We start from the raw sequence: 17,050 nt of genomic DNA, 5'->3' as shown, positions 1-17,050 counted from the left end.
CAGCCTCGACCTGCTGGCCTCCGGCGATCCTTCCGCCTCAACCTTCCAAGTAGCTGGAACTACAGGCATGTGCTACCACGCCTGGCTAATTTTTTTATTTATTGTAGAGATGAGGTCTCGCCAAATTGCCCAGGCGGTCTCGAACCTACAGGCTCAGGCAATCCACTCACCTCGGCCTCCCAAAGTGCTGGAATTACAGACTGAGCCACTGAGGTGGCCTTTTGCCCACTTTTTAATGGGGTTATTTTTCTTTCCTGTCAATTTGTTTGAGTTCCTTATAGATCCTTAGAACTTTGTCAGATGCATAGCTAGCAAGTATTTTTTTTCCCATTCTGTGAGTTGTCTCTTTACTTTCTTGATGGTTTCTTTTGTTGTGCAAAATCTTTTTGAGTTAATGAGGTCCCATCTGTCAATCTTGGCTTTTACTGCATTTGCTTTTGAGGATTTGGGCATGAATTCTTTGCCTATCCCAAGGTCCAGGAGGGTGTTCCCTAAGTTTTCTTTTAAGATTCTTATGCCAGGCTCGGTGGCTCAGCCTGCAATCCCACGCTTTGGGAGGCTGAGATGAGTGGATTGCCTGAGCCCACGGGTTCGAGACCCGCCTGGGCAACTTGGTGAGACCTCATCTCCACAATAAATCAAAAAATTAGCCGGGAGTGGTAGTGCATGCCTGTAGTTCCAGATACTTGGAAGGCTGAGGCGGAAGGATCGCCGGAGCCCAGCAAGTGGAGGCTGAGGTGGCAGGGAGTGGCCACTGTACTCCAGTCTGGGCAACAGAGTGAGACTCCAACTCAACAACAACAACAAAAAGATTCTTATATCTTGAGGTTTCACATTTCAGTGCTTGATCCATTTTGAGTTAGTTTTTGTATATGATGATAGGTAGGGGTCCAACTTGATTCTGCATGTAGCTAGCCACTTTCCCTAGCACCATTTGATAAATATGCCTTTCTTTCCCCAATGTTTGTTTTTGTCAGTTTTGTCAAAGATGAGTTGGTTGAAGGTCTGTGGTTTTATTTCTGAATTCTCTGTCCTGTTCGATTGGTCTATGTGTCTATTTTTGCACCAGTACCATGCTGTCTTGGTTATAGTAGCCTTGTAATAAAGTTTAAAGTCTGGAAGTATGATGCCTCCAGCTTTGTTCTTTTTGCTGATAACTGCTTTAGCTACTTAGGATGTTTTTTGCTTCCATATGAATCTCTGTATTTGTCTTTTCTAGATCTGTGAAAAATGCTTCTGGTAATTTAATAGGCATTGTGTTGAAACTGTAGATTCCCTTGGGTAGAATTTCCATCTTGACGATATTGATTCTTCTAATCCATGAGCATGGAATGTTCCTTCATTTGTTTGTGTCCTCTTTGATTTCTTTGAGCAGTGTTTTATAGTTCTTATTATAAAGGTCTTTCACTTTTTTGGTTAGATAGATGCCAGGGTATTTTATTTTGGGGTGTGGCTATTTTGAATGAGATTGTTTTTTATTTAGCTCTCAGCCTGCTTGTTGTTGATGCATAGAAATACAACTGCTTTGCATATTGTTTTGTATCCTGAGACTTTACCAGAGTTGTTTATCTGTGTGAGAATGTTTTTGGTAGACTCGCTAGGATTTTCTAGGTATAGAATCATATCATCTGCAAAGAGGGAGAATTTAACTTTCTCTTTTCTATTTAGATGCCCCCAATATCTTTCTCCTGCCTGATGGCTCTGACTAGGATTTCCAGTAGTATGTTAAATAGGAGGGTGAGAATGGGCATCCTTGCCTTATGCCAGTTCTTAGGGAGAATGCTTCCAGTTTCTACCTGTTAATTATAATGTTAGTTTCAGGTTTATCATAAATGGATCTTATTATTTTGAGGAATGTTCCTTTGATGTCTAGGAGTTTGAGGATTTTTATTGAGAAGGAATGTTGGATGTTGTTGAATGTTTTTTCTGCGTCTAATGAGATAATCATGTGGTTCTTGGTTTTCTACCTGTTTAAGTGATGGATAATGTTTATTCATTTGCATATGTTGAACCAGCCCTGCATCCTGGGAATGAAGCCCACCTGGTCATGATGGAAGATCCTTGAAATGTGCTGTTGGATGCAATTTGCCAGAATCTGTTGAGGATTTTTGCATCTAAGTTCATCAGAGAAATCAGCCCATAGTTTTCTTTCCTTGTTGGGTCTTTGCCATTTGGGGGTATCAGGATGATATTGCCTTCATAGAATGTGGTGTGCTCATTCCTGTACTCACCAATAACCTGAACCCTTTCATCTGTTCAGCTGCCTCTGAGGGCATGGCCTCAGAGAGGAGGTAGACTGGAGACTGGCTGCTCAGGGACCACCTAGAATTCTCTACTGGAGTCACAGAACTTACAGTAAGAGGACCTGCCCCAGGACATTTGAATCTCCCAGCAGAATTACTCCTAGTTCTCTGGTATCAGTAACAGAGATACAAACTAAGGAAGATTTTTGTGCTCCCTAGGTCATTTTCTGAGTTTTGATAAAACAAAATTATACCAAATGAAAAAAAAAAGCATTTGCTAGGATAGATTTTTCTTGTGCTTAAAAACCAAAGATCTTTGTGAAGGAAAAAATAAAAATACCTTCCCCTACTAAACACACACACACACAAAGTCTAGAGAAACATATTCTAAGTTGTTGAAAATAGGTTTCTCAGAGTTGTGGGATTACAGGTGGTTTCTTTTTTTTTTTTTTTTTAAATAAAAATCTGTATTTTCTAATTTTGCTGTAATAAAACTGTATTATGTTTATAACAAAATACTTTTTAAAATAAACATTTTTTTTTAACTGAAAGAACAAAAACATCTTTAGAGCAATCCCATATGTACCTTTTGCAGCGGACTCTTGGGAGCTGCTGCTGGTTACAGGATGTGAGGCTGTGGGTGTGGGGGCCACATACCCCATGTAGGCACCCAAGGGTTTTTCTGGATTAAGGTCACTCCCTGGGTCTCACTGTTCTCTGCTGCAGGTGATATTTGTGGTTGGGTGACATCTGGTCAGTTAAAATGTGCTTCTGTTTGCGGGTTCTGTCCTCAGGCATCTGAAGGTGTCCCCATGAGGTTCTTCACCAAGCTAGACCAACTCATCGAGTTTTACAAGAAAGAAAACATGGGGCTGGTAACCCATCTACAGTACCCCGTGCCACTGGAGGAGGAGGACGCAGGCGATGACCCTGAGGAGGACACAGGTAGGAAGGGAAGGGTAGGGCGACAGGAAACCACACAATGCCTTAGAGACCTTGCCCTCTACCACCATAAGTGCTTAATAGGTCAGGTGGCTCTTATTGTCAGAGGAAGATCGATGACATGGTGGTTATGGACAAGTCAGCAACACAGGCTCTAGGGTTAGGAAGACTGGGGTTAGAATTTCTACTCCCTAGTTTGTTAGCTGTGTGGCCTTAGATAAGTTATTTGACCTCTCTGAACCGCAGACTTTCCTTTAAAGAGGCAGTTAAAGTGATCATTCTCCACTCTCACTGCTTTACTTGACTAGCCTTAAAGAGAGAGACAGAAACAGTAAAAATAGTATCTCCCTCTCAGGGTGTCACAAGGATCAAATGAGTCAAAGAATGTGGTGCCCAGCACTCGGTACATAGTTAGCACTCAATAAATGCAGCTACGATCATTATCATCACTATAATTAGCTGAATTTCACTGCAAAGAGAATGAAGGAGACTCTTGTTCCCAACTGGCAGGATGAGAAAGGAATTTCTTTTTATCATCATTAAAGGGAGAGTATAGCCCCTAAAAGTTTTTTAAAATGTGCAATGCCTAAAAAGTATGGGAGGCTCAGCCCTGCCTTTCACAGCATAGGGACAAAGAGTCAGACGGAGAAAGTCATGCAGAGGAAGAAAGTCATGCACTCCAGGGGGAGTGCACCTGTTTTCCTGTCAGAGGTTTTATTTCCTAAAACAAAACCAAGAGATACTGAGTTAAGCCCCTCAGTGGGTTAGGGCTCTTCCTGAATCCCAGCATCTGGAGGCTCCCAGGTCCCACGGGCTCTCCCCAAGAGAGGATAGACTAGACCAGAGAAGCTGAGATTCCTCCCTGACTCCCTCCTGTTCCTTTGGGTGGCTGCCAGCCATGTGCTGGGCATCCATTCTCTCTCACTCCTGTGGGCTATCCTGTGGGCCACTAGCACCCCCCACTTTCTCCCATGTTCCTGGAGACCACTTTTTCCTGGTTGCATAACTTCTCATTTCTTAAAGGATTTCAGCTCCATGGAGGTTGAGAGGGTCTCAGGCCCTATCCCTTCTTGCCCCCCTGGTCTAAGTGAAAGGTGCCCTCTGGAATTATTAGGAATGTCCAGCTTTGGAACAGCCACAGCTGGAACATCCCTGTGCCATGCTCTAACTTCCCCAACCCTAGTTGTTCCCAGGTGCCCAGAGTCACACAGATGGCCTTGGCCTTGACCACTGAGAAACTGTCCTGCAGAAGTGCCCTCCACACATTTCCGTCCTCACTTCCCTTGGGCCATCCCACCCCAGTTTGCTGTGCCCCTCTGGGCATGGCTGTCCGCAAAAAGACCCTGACAACTTTCTGTAAGAGCTGGAAAGAGAACCTCAGTCTCATGACTGCTGGCTCCACTTCCCCAAGCAAAGCCACCCAGTTGCTGGCTTAAACCAGACCTCCCAGCCCAAGGTGTCTGATTTGGCTCAGGTCTTCTTAAGCTGCCTGACCTGTGGGACTCAACATACGAGTCAGTCCCCTGGGCAGTGCTGTGGCTGGTCTGCAGTGACCACTAGGTGTGGGAAGAGGCTCTAACAGGGAGTCCTGGACATGAGGGGCTCAGTGACCTTGGCCCATCTGTGGTATGTGCACGACTGACATTCTCCTAAAGGTGATGGGCAGGGGTCCCATTTCTCAAGCCAAGTTTAAGTCATTTATTTAATATTACAAAGGAGGCCGGGCTTGGTGGCTCAGCCTGTAATCCCGCACTTTGGGAGGCCGAAGTGAGTGGATTGCCTGAGCCCGTGGGTTCGAGACCCGCCTGGGCAATTTGGTGAGACCTCATCTCTACAATAAATCAAAAAATGAGCCGGGCGTGGTAGCGCGTGCCTGTAGTTCCAGCTACTTGGAAGGCTGAGGCTGAAGGATCGCCGGAGCCCAGCAGGTCGAGGCTGCGGTGGCCGGGAGCGGCCACTGCACTCCAGTCTGGGCGACAGAGTGAGACTCCAACTCAAAAAAAAAAAAAAAATTTACTTGATTTCATTAAATAACAAAGAATCTTTGAAATCTTTTGAATCCTTTGCAAGCTCAAAGCTGTCTGCTCCAAGGGAACCTCTTATTTTTTCTTTTATTTGTTTTTGAGGATCTAGAGGAAGAGAGAAGGAAGGGTAGAAGCTGGAGAGAGGGGATCAGGGTGAGAGATAGAGGGGCAGGGTGGGATGCAACAGGATGGGAGACAGGTGTAGTGTGTCCAGCCTACCTGCCTCCCCGCCCCTGGCCCCCTCCCGTAGCTTTGGCCTGTTCTGGGAACTGGACCTCTACCTGGTCCAGGGCTCATCCGGGCTCATCCCACTCGAGGCATCTGCCTCAGCCCCTGAAATGCCAGGCCCATTCTGCTGACCTGCCTGAGGCTGCCAACTTTGCCATCCAAGATCAACAGCCATGTAGACCCCCAGATCCTTCATCAGTCAGGGCCCTCTGACACCAGCGGGTGTTTGCTGAGCACCACAGGGGGACAGACACTGTGCTAACCAGGTCCCTGCTGCAGGAGGCTCTTTCTCTAGCCAGGGAGTTGGTGAGGAACAATGGGGACACAGACGGGGATCTGTAACGTGGGCGCCATGGCCTGAACCCCACAGGACAGTGGTGAAAGTGGGGTTACACTTGCAGCATCCTCACCAATGGCATTCGTGCTGTTCTCTTGGGTAGAAAGCGTCACGTCTCCACCCGAGCTGCCTCCAAGAAACATCCCTCTGACTGCCGGGCCCTGTGAGGCCAAGGAGGTTCCTCTTTCAACTGAGAATCCCCGGGCTACTGAGGTCAGCCGGCCGAGCCTCTCAGAGACACTGCTTCAGCGACTGCAGAGCATGGACACCAGTGGGTGAGTCCCCACCTAGCGGGTGCCTTCAGAGGCCGGCCTGAGCCTTTTTTCCTGCAGAACTCAGTATGTCCCTGGCTGGGTGATGTTGGGTTTCGACCCTACTTTTGGCGGCCAGAAGGGAGACAGGGATATCTTCAGGGTGTTTGTTATCTTGCTCATCAGAAGCCTTTGCATTGTTGTCTTCAAGATTGGTCAAGGGAATGGGCTTTAGCAGGAGGGAAGTGCCACGAGGGGCACTGTGTCCCCAGGGCCTGGAACATTGACCTGCATAGAGTAGACCTTGCTGGATATTTGTGGCATGAGAGGATGAATGAGTGCACAGTAACTTCTTTGTGTTAATATTTTTCAAACACTTTTTGTTTCTTTGTGAGAAAAGCTCCCCCACCCCACAAAGAAAATCCTAACAGAGGGCTGAGGCAGCATCTCCAACCTGAAAGATCCACTGAGGTGCCAGGGCTGTTCTTCCACCTCTGACATGACAAAATACGGAGGAAACATTGGAGGGTAACACATAGGCCACAGGGTTGCTAAGATACCTGGTGTTTTACTGTTTCCACCTTGATGTGTCCTTTGGTTCTTCTCTTGGCCCACATTCTTCTCTCGGTGTCTGTGTGTGCTCCTTGAATAACTTGTGCTATTTATCACATAGCTGAATATTCATGATACATTATCATGACTGTCCTGATACATGTGTCAAATGACAAATGCTTGTTAAAGTATTCTGGCCAGTGCAGTGGCTCACACCTGTAATCCCAGTACCTTGGGAGGCTGAGATGGGAAGATCTCTTGAGGCCAGAAGTTTAAAACCAGCCTGAGCAATATAGCAAGAGTTTGTCTCTACAAAAACAAGTGCTTTAAATGAGCTGGGCACAGTGACATGTGCCTGTGGTCCCAGCTACTTGGGAGGTTAAGGTGGGAGAATTTCTTGAGCCCAGGAGGTTGAGGCTATGGTGAGTTATAATCATGCCACTGCACTCCAGCCTGGGTGGAGTCTCTAAAATCAAAATTTAAAAAAATTAAAAGTATATATTCCACATAGAGTCCTTGCTTGGTTCCATTGAGTTTCCATTTCTCCTTAGGTTTAGAGGCTACATGCAGTGAATTCCTTGGGGAGTGGCAGGGAGGCCCCCACAGCGCCCCCTACAGACCTCTCTTAACTCTGCCACATCCCCTGTTGACTCCTTGTAATCAGTCACTCTGCTCTAAATACTTCCGTCTCAGCCGGGCAGGACAAGGTGTGAAGTCAAGTCTCCAGGCAGCCTCCTGGGAAGGACTGGGATAGGGGCATGGGCTGAAGGCTCATGGGCAGGGAGGCATGCTCTTTCTATCTTTGCTTCTCATCTGACATGTGACGGTGGAACCTTCCTAAATGTCTTCTTGGAGATGAGAAATGGGGCATGGGCAGTGACCAAGGAAAGAGGCAACACTGCCACCCTCAGCTCTCAGGGACAAGGGAAACTGAGATTCCTCACTGTTTTAAAGTTAGCCTATTTTGTATGCCAAGTCGCTTTTTCCGTGGAGAACTCCCTTCGGATTATTTTTCATTATGAGACAATCTGCACTGTTTTTCCTGCAAATCAATTAGAGCTCAGCAGTTCAGTCATGGTGAACAAGTTAATTATTTCAAGGCTTCTCAGTAAAATTAACCTTCTTGCATAAACATAGTTTACATCTTTATATTGACACTTTTCTACAGCAAACATTTTAACAATTAGAACTTCCTATAATAAGGACTTGTGATCTCAGTTACAAGTCAATAGTCATTAGACTTGTCACGATACATATTTTAAAACTATAGATGTTAAGACCCAGAATAAATATAGATTAAACTAAAATGTTATGACGATTAGTACGTAAATAGTTGCTGACCTCTCTTCTCAATCCAAGCAAGCTGAAATGGCTAGTTCAGACTCGTTCATTCTTAAGAGCAATAGCTTTTTTCATTCTTTCACAGACCTTACAGGAAAATCTTTGTGGCCTCTAGTTTCAACGTGATTAGATGTCAAGGCTAGAGCAAAATCTTTAAGACTTGAGATAATTTTTTCACACAGGTAATTAATATCCTTGAGCCTCAGTTTCCTTGTTTGTATAGCAGGGTTAAAAATAATAATATCCAAGCCAGGCACAGTGGCTCAAATCCCAGCACTTTGAGAGGTTGAGGTGAGGGGATTGTCTGAGCCTATGGGTTTGAGATCAACCTGGGCAACTTGGCGAGACCTCATCTCTACAGTAAATCAAAAAATTAGCCAGGCATGGTAGCGAGTGCCTGTAGTTCCGGCTACTTGGAAAGCTGAGGTAGAAGGATAACCTTAGCCCAGCAAGCAGACGCTGGGGTGGCCGTGAACGTGCCACTCCAGCCTGGGCGATGAAGTGAGACTCCAACTCAAAATAATAATAATAATAATAATAATTATTATTATTATATCTGCCTCGTAAAATTGATTTGTGGATTAAAGGAGAAAAGGAGCATAAAGTGTGCAATCTAGTGTTTGGTATGTTATGAGCAGCAAATATTTGCTATTTATCGTGACTTTCATTATTATGTGAACAAAGACTCAAAGTTATCCAGAATATCAGGCGTGGTGGCTCAAGTCTGTAAGTCCAGCACTTTGGGAGGCCGAGGCAAGGGGATTGCCTGAGACTAGGGGTTCGAGACTAGCCTGGGAAACTTGGAGAGACCTCTTCTCTACAATAAATCAAAAAATTAGCCAAGTGTGGTGGAGCATGCCTACAGTTTCAGCTACTTGGAAGGCTGAGGTGATAGGAACACCTGAGCCCAGTAGGTCAAGACTGTGGTGGCTGTGAGCGTGCCACTGCACTCTGCCTGGGTGACAGTGAGACTCCAACTCAAAATAAAATAAAATAAAATAAAAAACAAAATAAAAGTTACCCAGAATGCATGGTGCTGGGAGATAGACTGTCGCTGTCTGATCAGACTTTAGGTGACAGCCCCTGGTGGGATCTGGGCTCTGCTATGCCTCTGCCACACAGGCCCATGTACACAGTGAACAAATCTTGCCTATGTGCCCATTACTTCATACACAGAAGGGGCTGGACCAAATTAGGCAGGGCAGTTGGGCATTGCTCTACACTGGCCCCAATCCCAGCTCCATAACTAATCACTAATCACCTGTAGAGCATGGAATGACACCAGACCCTCCTAACACAATGCTCTGGGTAGCCTTGAGTTATGAATTTGCCATGTGCATGTGAGCTAAAGCCAGTTGCCATCTCTGGACTAGGTTAGCCTTCCAGTCCTCAGATCCTATCTTTATGAGTAGGTGACATTGAGAAAGAACTTCACCATACGTTTTCCAAGCTTTTTTGTCTCCTTTTAAAAGTATAAACATTTCCCAGAATCACTTCCTCCCAACAGCACCCAAAAATACTTGGTCAAGGGGCTCCTCTCTTGCTAGACCCTTCATCTTGCTCCGCTGACCTGCTACTCTGCCCCATCCGTAAGACCACTGGAACCATTGACACAGGTGTGCAAATGTTCTTCAGAAGGACCAGGTCTCACCCGGAGACTCTGAGAATGAGTGTTTGTTGTTGTTGCTGTGACCATTGGCATCAGTGGCCAAAAGAAACAGGGTAAGTGTGCTTTTATTTCTTTTTATTTTATTTTTTCAGCCTTCCAGAAGAGCATCTTAAAGCCATCCAAGAATATTTAAGTACTCAGCTCACCCTGGATTCTGAATTTGTGAAGACGGGGTCCAGCAGTCTTCCTCATCTGAAGAAACTGACCACACTGCTCTGCAAGGAGCTCTATGGGTAATGGCTGGCCCGGGTGTGGGGGTTGGGAAGGTAGTGGCGGCCACCAGGCTAATGAAGCAGCTCATAAGCCTGACCCAGTGCCCCTGTCTGGCTCTGACTCTCCAAATGCTGCACTCACAGTAATTGGGCAGCTGGCAGAGCTTAGAAACCTTTGTGGTTGTGTGGAGGCTTTGTCTTCATAGAATTTGAACTGTAGTTTGTGCGTGCGTGCGTGTGTGTGTGTGTGTGTGTGTGTGTTTTAAACTAAAGTTAATTTTAAGCCAGGCACAGTGACTCACACCTGCAATCCCAGCACTTTGGGAGGCCAAGGTGAGAGGATTGCCTGAGGCCAAGTGTTCGAGACCAGTCTGGGCAACTTGACAAGACCTCATCTCTACAATAAATCAAAAATTAGCCAGGTGTAGTGGTACATGCCTGTGGTTCCAGCTACTTGGAAGGCTAAGGCAGAAGGATCACTGGAGCCCAGCAGGTCGAGGCTGTGTTGGCCATGAGTGTGCCACTGTACTCCAGCCTTGGCAACAGAGTGAGACTCCTACCAAAAAAAAAAAAAGTTAATTTGAGACCAGTTGCTCTGGGAAGGGGTTGGAGTGTGAAGACATGACCAGCCTTTTCTCACTTGCTCAGTATCCAACACTTGAGACTTTTGCTGCTACTCCTCCTGCTTGCTGCAGCCCCATAAGAGCACCAAGAGGAAATCAATTTGTCAATCTATTTTCTGCATGGATGGTAATGGCCCAAATGATGTCAGTTTTGGAAAGTGAGCTGATTCATCAAAATTTCAATTCACTAATATTCAATTCATTAAATAATCTATTGGTAAAATTTCCAATTATTTTAGATTCCTTTAATTTGACATTTTAAATTTAATTAGCATTAAGATTAATTTCACATTTAATTGCATTTTAATTGTTAGAAGTGCAAAAGTAAAGTTGATGTACCATCTGAAGAATTAACAAAGAATATGTAAATGCTTAAAGCTTGGGGAAAAAATTCCAAATCATCTGAAAGAAATCGCAAGGATCCAAAATAATCCCATCACAAAGGAAAGGTCAACATTTTAGTTGAAATATCAATGAGGTTTTTTTGGTCTAGGCTGTTTTGTGTTTTATTAGACATACAGCAGTTTCAAGATTCTCTTGTCAATTTCTCTGGGGCCATATCAATCTTAGCTTAGTTAATAGGCAGAAAAGAATCTTTTATCATCAGTAATCTAATTCAACTTTCCTTTTAAAGGCTTTTAAAAGCACAATCAGTACATTTGGTAAATTTTGCAAATAATTTCTTTGACAAATTGAGCACTTATCAAATTGGCCAGTCAGGCTTAGTTTCAATGAATTGGCTTTCAGCTAATGCAATTCTAGCCAATTGGACCTGGAGCTGTTGTTTTTCTAGATTCCCATGGAGGAATTTGTCCCACTTGATGCCATTGTTATGAATCACTTATCAGTAGGAGAAAACACATACAAATGGCGCTTTCTTTTTATGAAACACTATTTCACGATGGCTGATTACAAGCTTTTATTTCTGCTTCAGTGCTGCTTCTTTGTTGAGGAAGAAATATATTTTAAGTCTCTCCACTAGGCTTCTCTCAGACTTCCCCAGACACTTCTGCATGCTGATAGATTTCCCCCAACACTGAATTGCTACCTGGATTTACCCGGGAACTGAATCACTTTGTTGCTATGGTGACAACAGCTTTCCCAACTTGCCTAGTCTCTGGTACACGGAGCTAGCGCAGAAAGCTTTCTTCAACCTCTAGCTGTTCCATTTCTCTATTTACTGAACAGTTGGCTTCAAGTTAGAATCAGAGACACTGTAGTGTTCTAAATTCTCTCTGCATATCTGTCTTCGCATCCATAGGTAAAGTGATGACCAGACTTGAAGACTTAGCTAACTGAGGGATGGAATTTTTGGAAATCTTAGAAGGGAACAAAATTATGTTTCCCATCTACCCTGTGCTCCTGTAGAGTCAGTTCCCTGAAGCTATAAACTTGTAGTTTTCAAACTGCTTTGATTGGAACAGGTCTTAAATTAATTCATCATTCAATCTTTTAAGAAACAAGTATTGAAGGTCTCCTCTAAGCCTGTTCTGGGTGCTGGAATATAGCAATAACCACAATGCTGTTAGACCTTTTTGGAGCTAATATCTTAGGAGCACAGCAGTAGATTAAGTATGTACATAAACAAGATAATTTTAGTAAGCATTATGATGAAACAGGATGATGTGAAGGAGAGACATTGGGTGGGAGTGTGCCAGTTTCTTTTGGGAGTCAAGGAGGTGACAGAGCTGGGACCTCAATTACAAGAGGGAGCAAGCCATCCATCAATTTGGCAGAGGGACATTTAGGACAAAGTATACAAATATTCCAAGGCAGGAATGAAGCCAGCCTGTTCAAGGAACAGGATATGTGGTTAGAACAAAAGGAATGAAGGATGCCAGGCATGGTGGCTCACACCTGTAATCCAACACTTTGGGATGTGGGAGGATTGCTTGAGTCCAGGAGTTCAAGACCAACTTGAGCAACACAGCAAGATCTCATCTTAAAAAAAACAAAAAACAAAAAAAGCCGGGCTCGGTGGCTCAGCCTGTAAGCCTGTAATCCCGTGCCTTGGGAGGCTGAGGTGAATGGATTGCCTGAGGCCGCGGGTTCAAGACCCACCTGGGCAACTTGGTGAGACCTCATCTCTACAATAAATCAAAAAATGAGCCGGGCGTGGTAGCATGCGCCTGTAGTTCCAGCTACTTGGAAGGCTGAGGCGGAAGGATTACCGGAGCCCAGCAGGTCGAGACTGCGGTGGCTGGGAGCGGCCACTGCACTCCAGTCTGGGCGACAGAGTGAGACTCCAACTCAAAAAAAAAAAACACCAAAAAACAAAACCAAACAAACAAAAAGAGCATAAAGAATGAAGGAAAATGTCAGGAGTAAGATCAGGGAGAGGCAGGTGTAGCTCAACCAGGGTCAACAAATACAAACACAAGATGCACAGGGAAGTGGGAATTTTAGATAAACAACAACTTTTTTAGTATAAGTATATACCATGTAATATTGGGATATACTTAAACTAATAGATTACCTACGTTTATCTGACATTCAAATTTAACTAGGTGTCCTGTGTTTTGCCTAACAACCCTAGGCAGAAGCCGCATCTTATAAGCCCTTACAAGGCCCCATGGAGCTTTTACAGGATTGTGCCATGATCTAATTGAGGGTCGTGGGGAATGAATCACAGGAGACATGACCCAAAGCAGGAGACCAGCTAGGAGCAGCTGGTTGTCCAAGTGGGACAGGATGGCCTATGAGGAAGATGGCTAGTGGAAGCAGGGATTTGTATCTGTTTTGCTTCCTGCTGAGTCCTGGGATTTAGACAGATCCTGGTGCATGTGGCTCAAGTGAAGTGACCCGATGGCTTGGGTGTGCAGATGTGAGGACTGGTGTGACCTGGGACATGTGTGAATGGCAGAGCTGTCGGACGTGCTGCCTGATTTGGTGTAGGATGAGGGGAAGACAAGTCAAAGTGACCCCAAGTACTCAATGTGAGCAGCTGAGTGGATGCTGTTCCCGAGATGGAGAAAGTCAAGGAGGAGGGACTGGAGCTGGGGGTGTTTAAATGTAGCTCTGGGCTACATTTAACTTGCGGTTCTATTAGGCATCTAAACAGTTGCTAACCTCGGAGCTAGTGCTAAGAAGTTGGGGTCAGGGTAGACATCAGGGAAGGGTACACATTTGGGAGTCACTTAACGCTGGGGGAAGGGCAAGATCGCTGAAAGTGGCAGTGTGGATAAAGAAGAGGGCCAAGCCGGACATTTAGAGGAGGAGGAGCTGGGAGAGTAGGTTGAGAATGGCATCAAGGGTGTCCAGTTTCATCTGCTTAGAACCAAGGCGTGAGTGGGAAGGACTCAGAGCACTGAGGAGTGAGCCAAAGTGCTGGCACCTCCTCTGCAAAAATATCGTGATGATGTCAGTGTGTGGGTCTGACATAAAGGACTTGAATGGCACAAAGTCTCAGGGAAGATTTGTAGCCCCACGTTAGGGTCTCTAGAGCAGGACAGGAACTTTTCCAGAGAGAGAATAAAAGAGCCAGAGTCTGAAAATACTTGGTAACTCTGAAATGGAGACATGGGAAGGACTGCAAGTGAAAGTTAAAAATTAAAATAGCAAAGATCAAAACATCAAATAAAATATGTATTATGTGAGATCAGTGTAAGGATTTTAATAAGCAGACAAACCAAAACCAAAAGTACTTGGTCAACATTATAACTGTTTCATTGGAGGCCATAAAAACAAACTCATTGTTTTCTGATCAAATTTGAAAAACCAAAGCACAAAACAGTGCAGAGTGTCAGAAAAGTATAGGTAGAAAACATGGAAGAACTAAGCAATCACATACAATGAATTCATGATAAAAATTGACTCTCTGGAGACAGGGTGCAGAGATTCTACCTGTAGCTAATAGGATGGGCTCCTGAAGAAGCAGAGGAAAATGACATATAATCGGTTATTAAACGTATAAATTTTTTTTTAAAAGCTGGGTTCAGTAGTTCCCACCTGTAATCCCAGCACTTTGAGAAGGCTGGGGCGGGAGAATCACTTGGGTCCAGGAGTTCAAGACAAGCCTGGGCAACATAGTGAGACCTTGTCTCTAAACAAATTAAAAAATTAGCCAGGGTGTTGGTGCATGCCTGTAGTCCCAGTTCCTGGGGAGGCTGAGGTGGGAGAATTGCTTGAGCCCAGGAGGTATGACTGTAGTTAGCCAGGACTGTGCTACTGTACTCCAACCTGGGTGACAGAGTGAGACCCTGTCTTAAAAAAAAAAAAAAAAAAATTCCAGGCTTACAAAAGAGTTAAATCCAAGTATTGAGAAACCTTATATTGATCCACAATAAGACAGCAACACCTAAACCTCTACTTACAATGTTTCTAAATCACAAGGAAAGATGAACTCAGCAAGCAAATTGTTACTAACGGTACCATAGTTTTCAAACTTTCAACACTTAATGTCATTCAAACTCCTTGACAATGTAACAAAAATTCTCCAGCAGTGCCTCCAAGGAAAAGACCTGGGCTCAGCCAAGATGTCATTTGAGAGCACAAGAAATCTTCAGAAAATTCTCAAAAATGTACTAATCAAATATCTCTACTTCAAAAGAAATCCAAGAATTTTTTTTTTTCCCAAATACCTTATAGTCCTGGTGATCTTAAAAATGTGAACCGGCCTTTGCTTTGCTAAAGCTCTGTTCTGGTCTTGTGGCTCTTTGATCTTTGACTACCATGTTTTCTTAAGCTTTGGCCCCCTCCCCTAACTGGGGGAGGTGAATCTCCTCTCTTTCTCTCCAATTCACTTTCTAAATAAACTACATTTTCCAACCTTAAAAAAAAAAAAAAAGAAAGAAAGAGAACCCAGCAGCAAAGTAGAATGTGTTCATTCTATACTCCCATAGCACACGATGATGAAAACAGAAATAAGGTCAGGTACGATGGCTCACGCCTATAATCCCAGCAATTTGGGAGCCTGAGGTGAGAGGATTATCTGAATTTGCAGGTTCGAGATCAGTCTGGGCAACTTGCTAATACCTCATCTCTACAATAAATCCAAAAACTAGCCGGATATGGTGTCTCATGCCTGTAGTTCCAGCTACTTGGAAGGTTGAGGTGGAAGGATCCAGCCTGGGTGACAGTGAGAGTCCAACTAAAAAAAAAAGGAAAAAGAAAATAGAAATAAATAATAAATTAACCACAACCACCCACCCACCTGAATATTTTTAAATCCCCTTCTAAATTACAGCTGAATAAAGGAAGAAATTGATACAGTAATAGTCTACATGAGTAGGTGTAGGGGCACAGAGTGAAGAAACAAAACTACTGTATAAAAGAACTCTGTGATGAAACCAAAGCACTACATGGAGGAAAAGTCATAGCTTTAAATATTCTATAATTTATTTTTATTTTTTTATTTTATTCTATAATTTAAAAGTAAATAGCTCAGCCCGTAATCCCAGCACTTTGGGAGGCTGAGGCCAGTGGATTGCCTGAGCCTGCGGGTTCGAGTTCCACCCAGGCAACTTGGCAAGACCTGGTCTCTACAATAAATCAAAAATTCGCCAGGCATGGTAGCACACGTCTGTAGTTTCAGCTCCTTGGAAGGCTGAGGCGGAAGGATCGCCAGAGCCCAGCAGTTCAAGGCTGCGGTGACCGGGAGCGTACCACTGCACTCCAGTCTGGGCAACAGAGTGAGACTCCAACTCAAAAAAAAACCACAAAAACAAAGTAAATGAGGGGGTGGAATTGGCAGTTGAGGGAAACTGCTGGGGAGGGAGGGGGCACACCTCATCAACAAAGGTGCCTGCATAATCAGCGTTTGTCTACCTAACCCTGAATTGTACCCCACATCTTTATAAGAAAAAAAAAAGAATGAAAGGCGAGAATTGAGATAAAGTCTATTTACGATATAAAAAAAAAAAAAGTAAATAGAAGCCAGGCGGGGTGGTTCAAGTCTGTAATCCCAGCATTTTGGGAGACCAAGATGAGGAGATTGCCTGAGCCCACAAGTTGGAAAACACCCCGGGCAACTTGGTGAGACTTTGTCTCTACAATTAAATGAAAAATTAGTAGGGCATGGTAGCACGCGCCTGTAGTTCCCAGCAATTTGGGAAATTTCCCAACTTCCGCTACTCAGAAGGTTGAGGTGGAAGGATCACTGGAGCCCAGCAGGTCGACGCTGGGGTGGCCGTGAGCGTGCCACTGCACTCCAGCCTGGGCAACGGAGTGAGACTTCAACTCAAAAAGAAAAAGTAAGCCGGGATCGGTGGCTCAGTTTGTAATCCCAGTGCTTTAGGAGGCTGAGGTGAGTGGATTGCCTGGGCCCGCGGGCTCGAGACCCGCCTGGGCAATTTGGCAAGACCTCATCTCTACAATAAAATCAAAACTTAACCAGGCGTGATAGCGCACGCCTGTAATTCCAGCTACTTGGAAGGCTGAGGCGGAAGGATCGCCGGAGCCCAGCAGGGCGAGGCTGCAGCGACTGGGAGGGTGCCACTGCACTCCAGTCTGGGCGACAGAGTGAGACTACAACTCAAAAAAAAAAAAAAAAAAAAAGCCGGGTTCGGTGACTCAGCCTGTAATCCCATGTGCCTTTGGGAGGTTGAGGTGAGTGGATTGCCTGAGCCCGTGGGTTCGAGACCCACCTGAGCAGCGAGACCTCATCTCTACAATAAATCAAAAAATCAGC

General features: G+C 44.7%; 1 protein-coding gene across 1 annotated transcript in view; it reads left to right on the top strand.

Annotated features, from left to right (window-relative positions):
* The window catches only part of INPP5D (inositol polyphosphate-5-phosphatase D), a 133,379-nt gene that overhangs the window by 56,845 nt on the left and 59,484 nt on the right, over positions 1–17,050 (top strand). The window contains exons 3-5 of the mRNA XM_008065112.2: positions 3,038–3,188; positions 5,878–6,049; positions 9,680–9,820. Coding sequence (XP_008063303.1) covers positions 3,038–3,188; positions 5,878–6,049; positions 9,680–9,820 — 464 coding nt within the window. The remainder of the gene's footprint in view (positions 1–3,037; positions 3,189–5,877; positions 6,050–9,679; positions 9,821–17,050) is intronic.

The sequence above is a fragment of the Carlito syrichta genome, unplaced genomic scaffold (genome assembly GCF_000164805.1).
Source record: "Carlito syrichta isolate Samal-C Ts95f unplaced genomic scaffold, Tarsius_syrichta-2.0.1 Scaffold308158, whole genome shotgun sequence".
NCBI lineage: Eukaryota > Metazoa > Chordata > Mammalia > Primates > Tarsiidae > Carlito > Carlito syrichta.
This window is presented reverse-complemented; position numbering and strand designations above follow the sequence as displayed.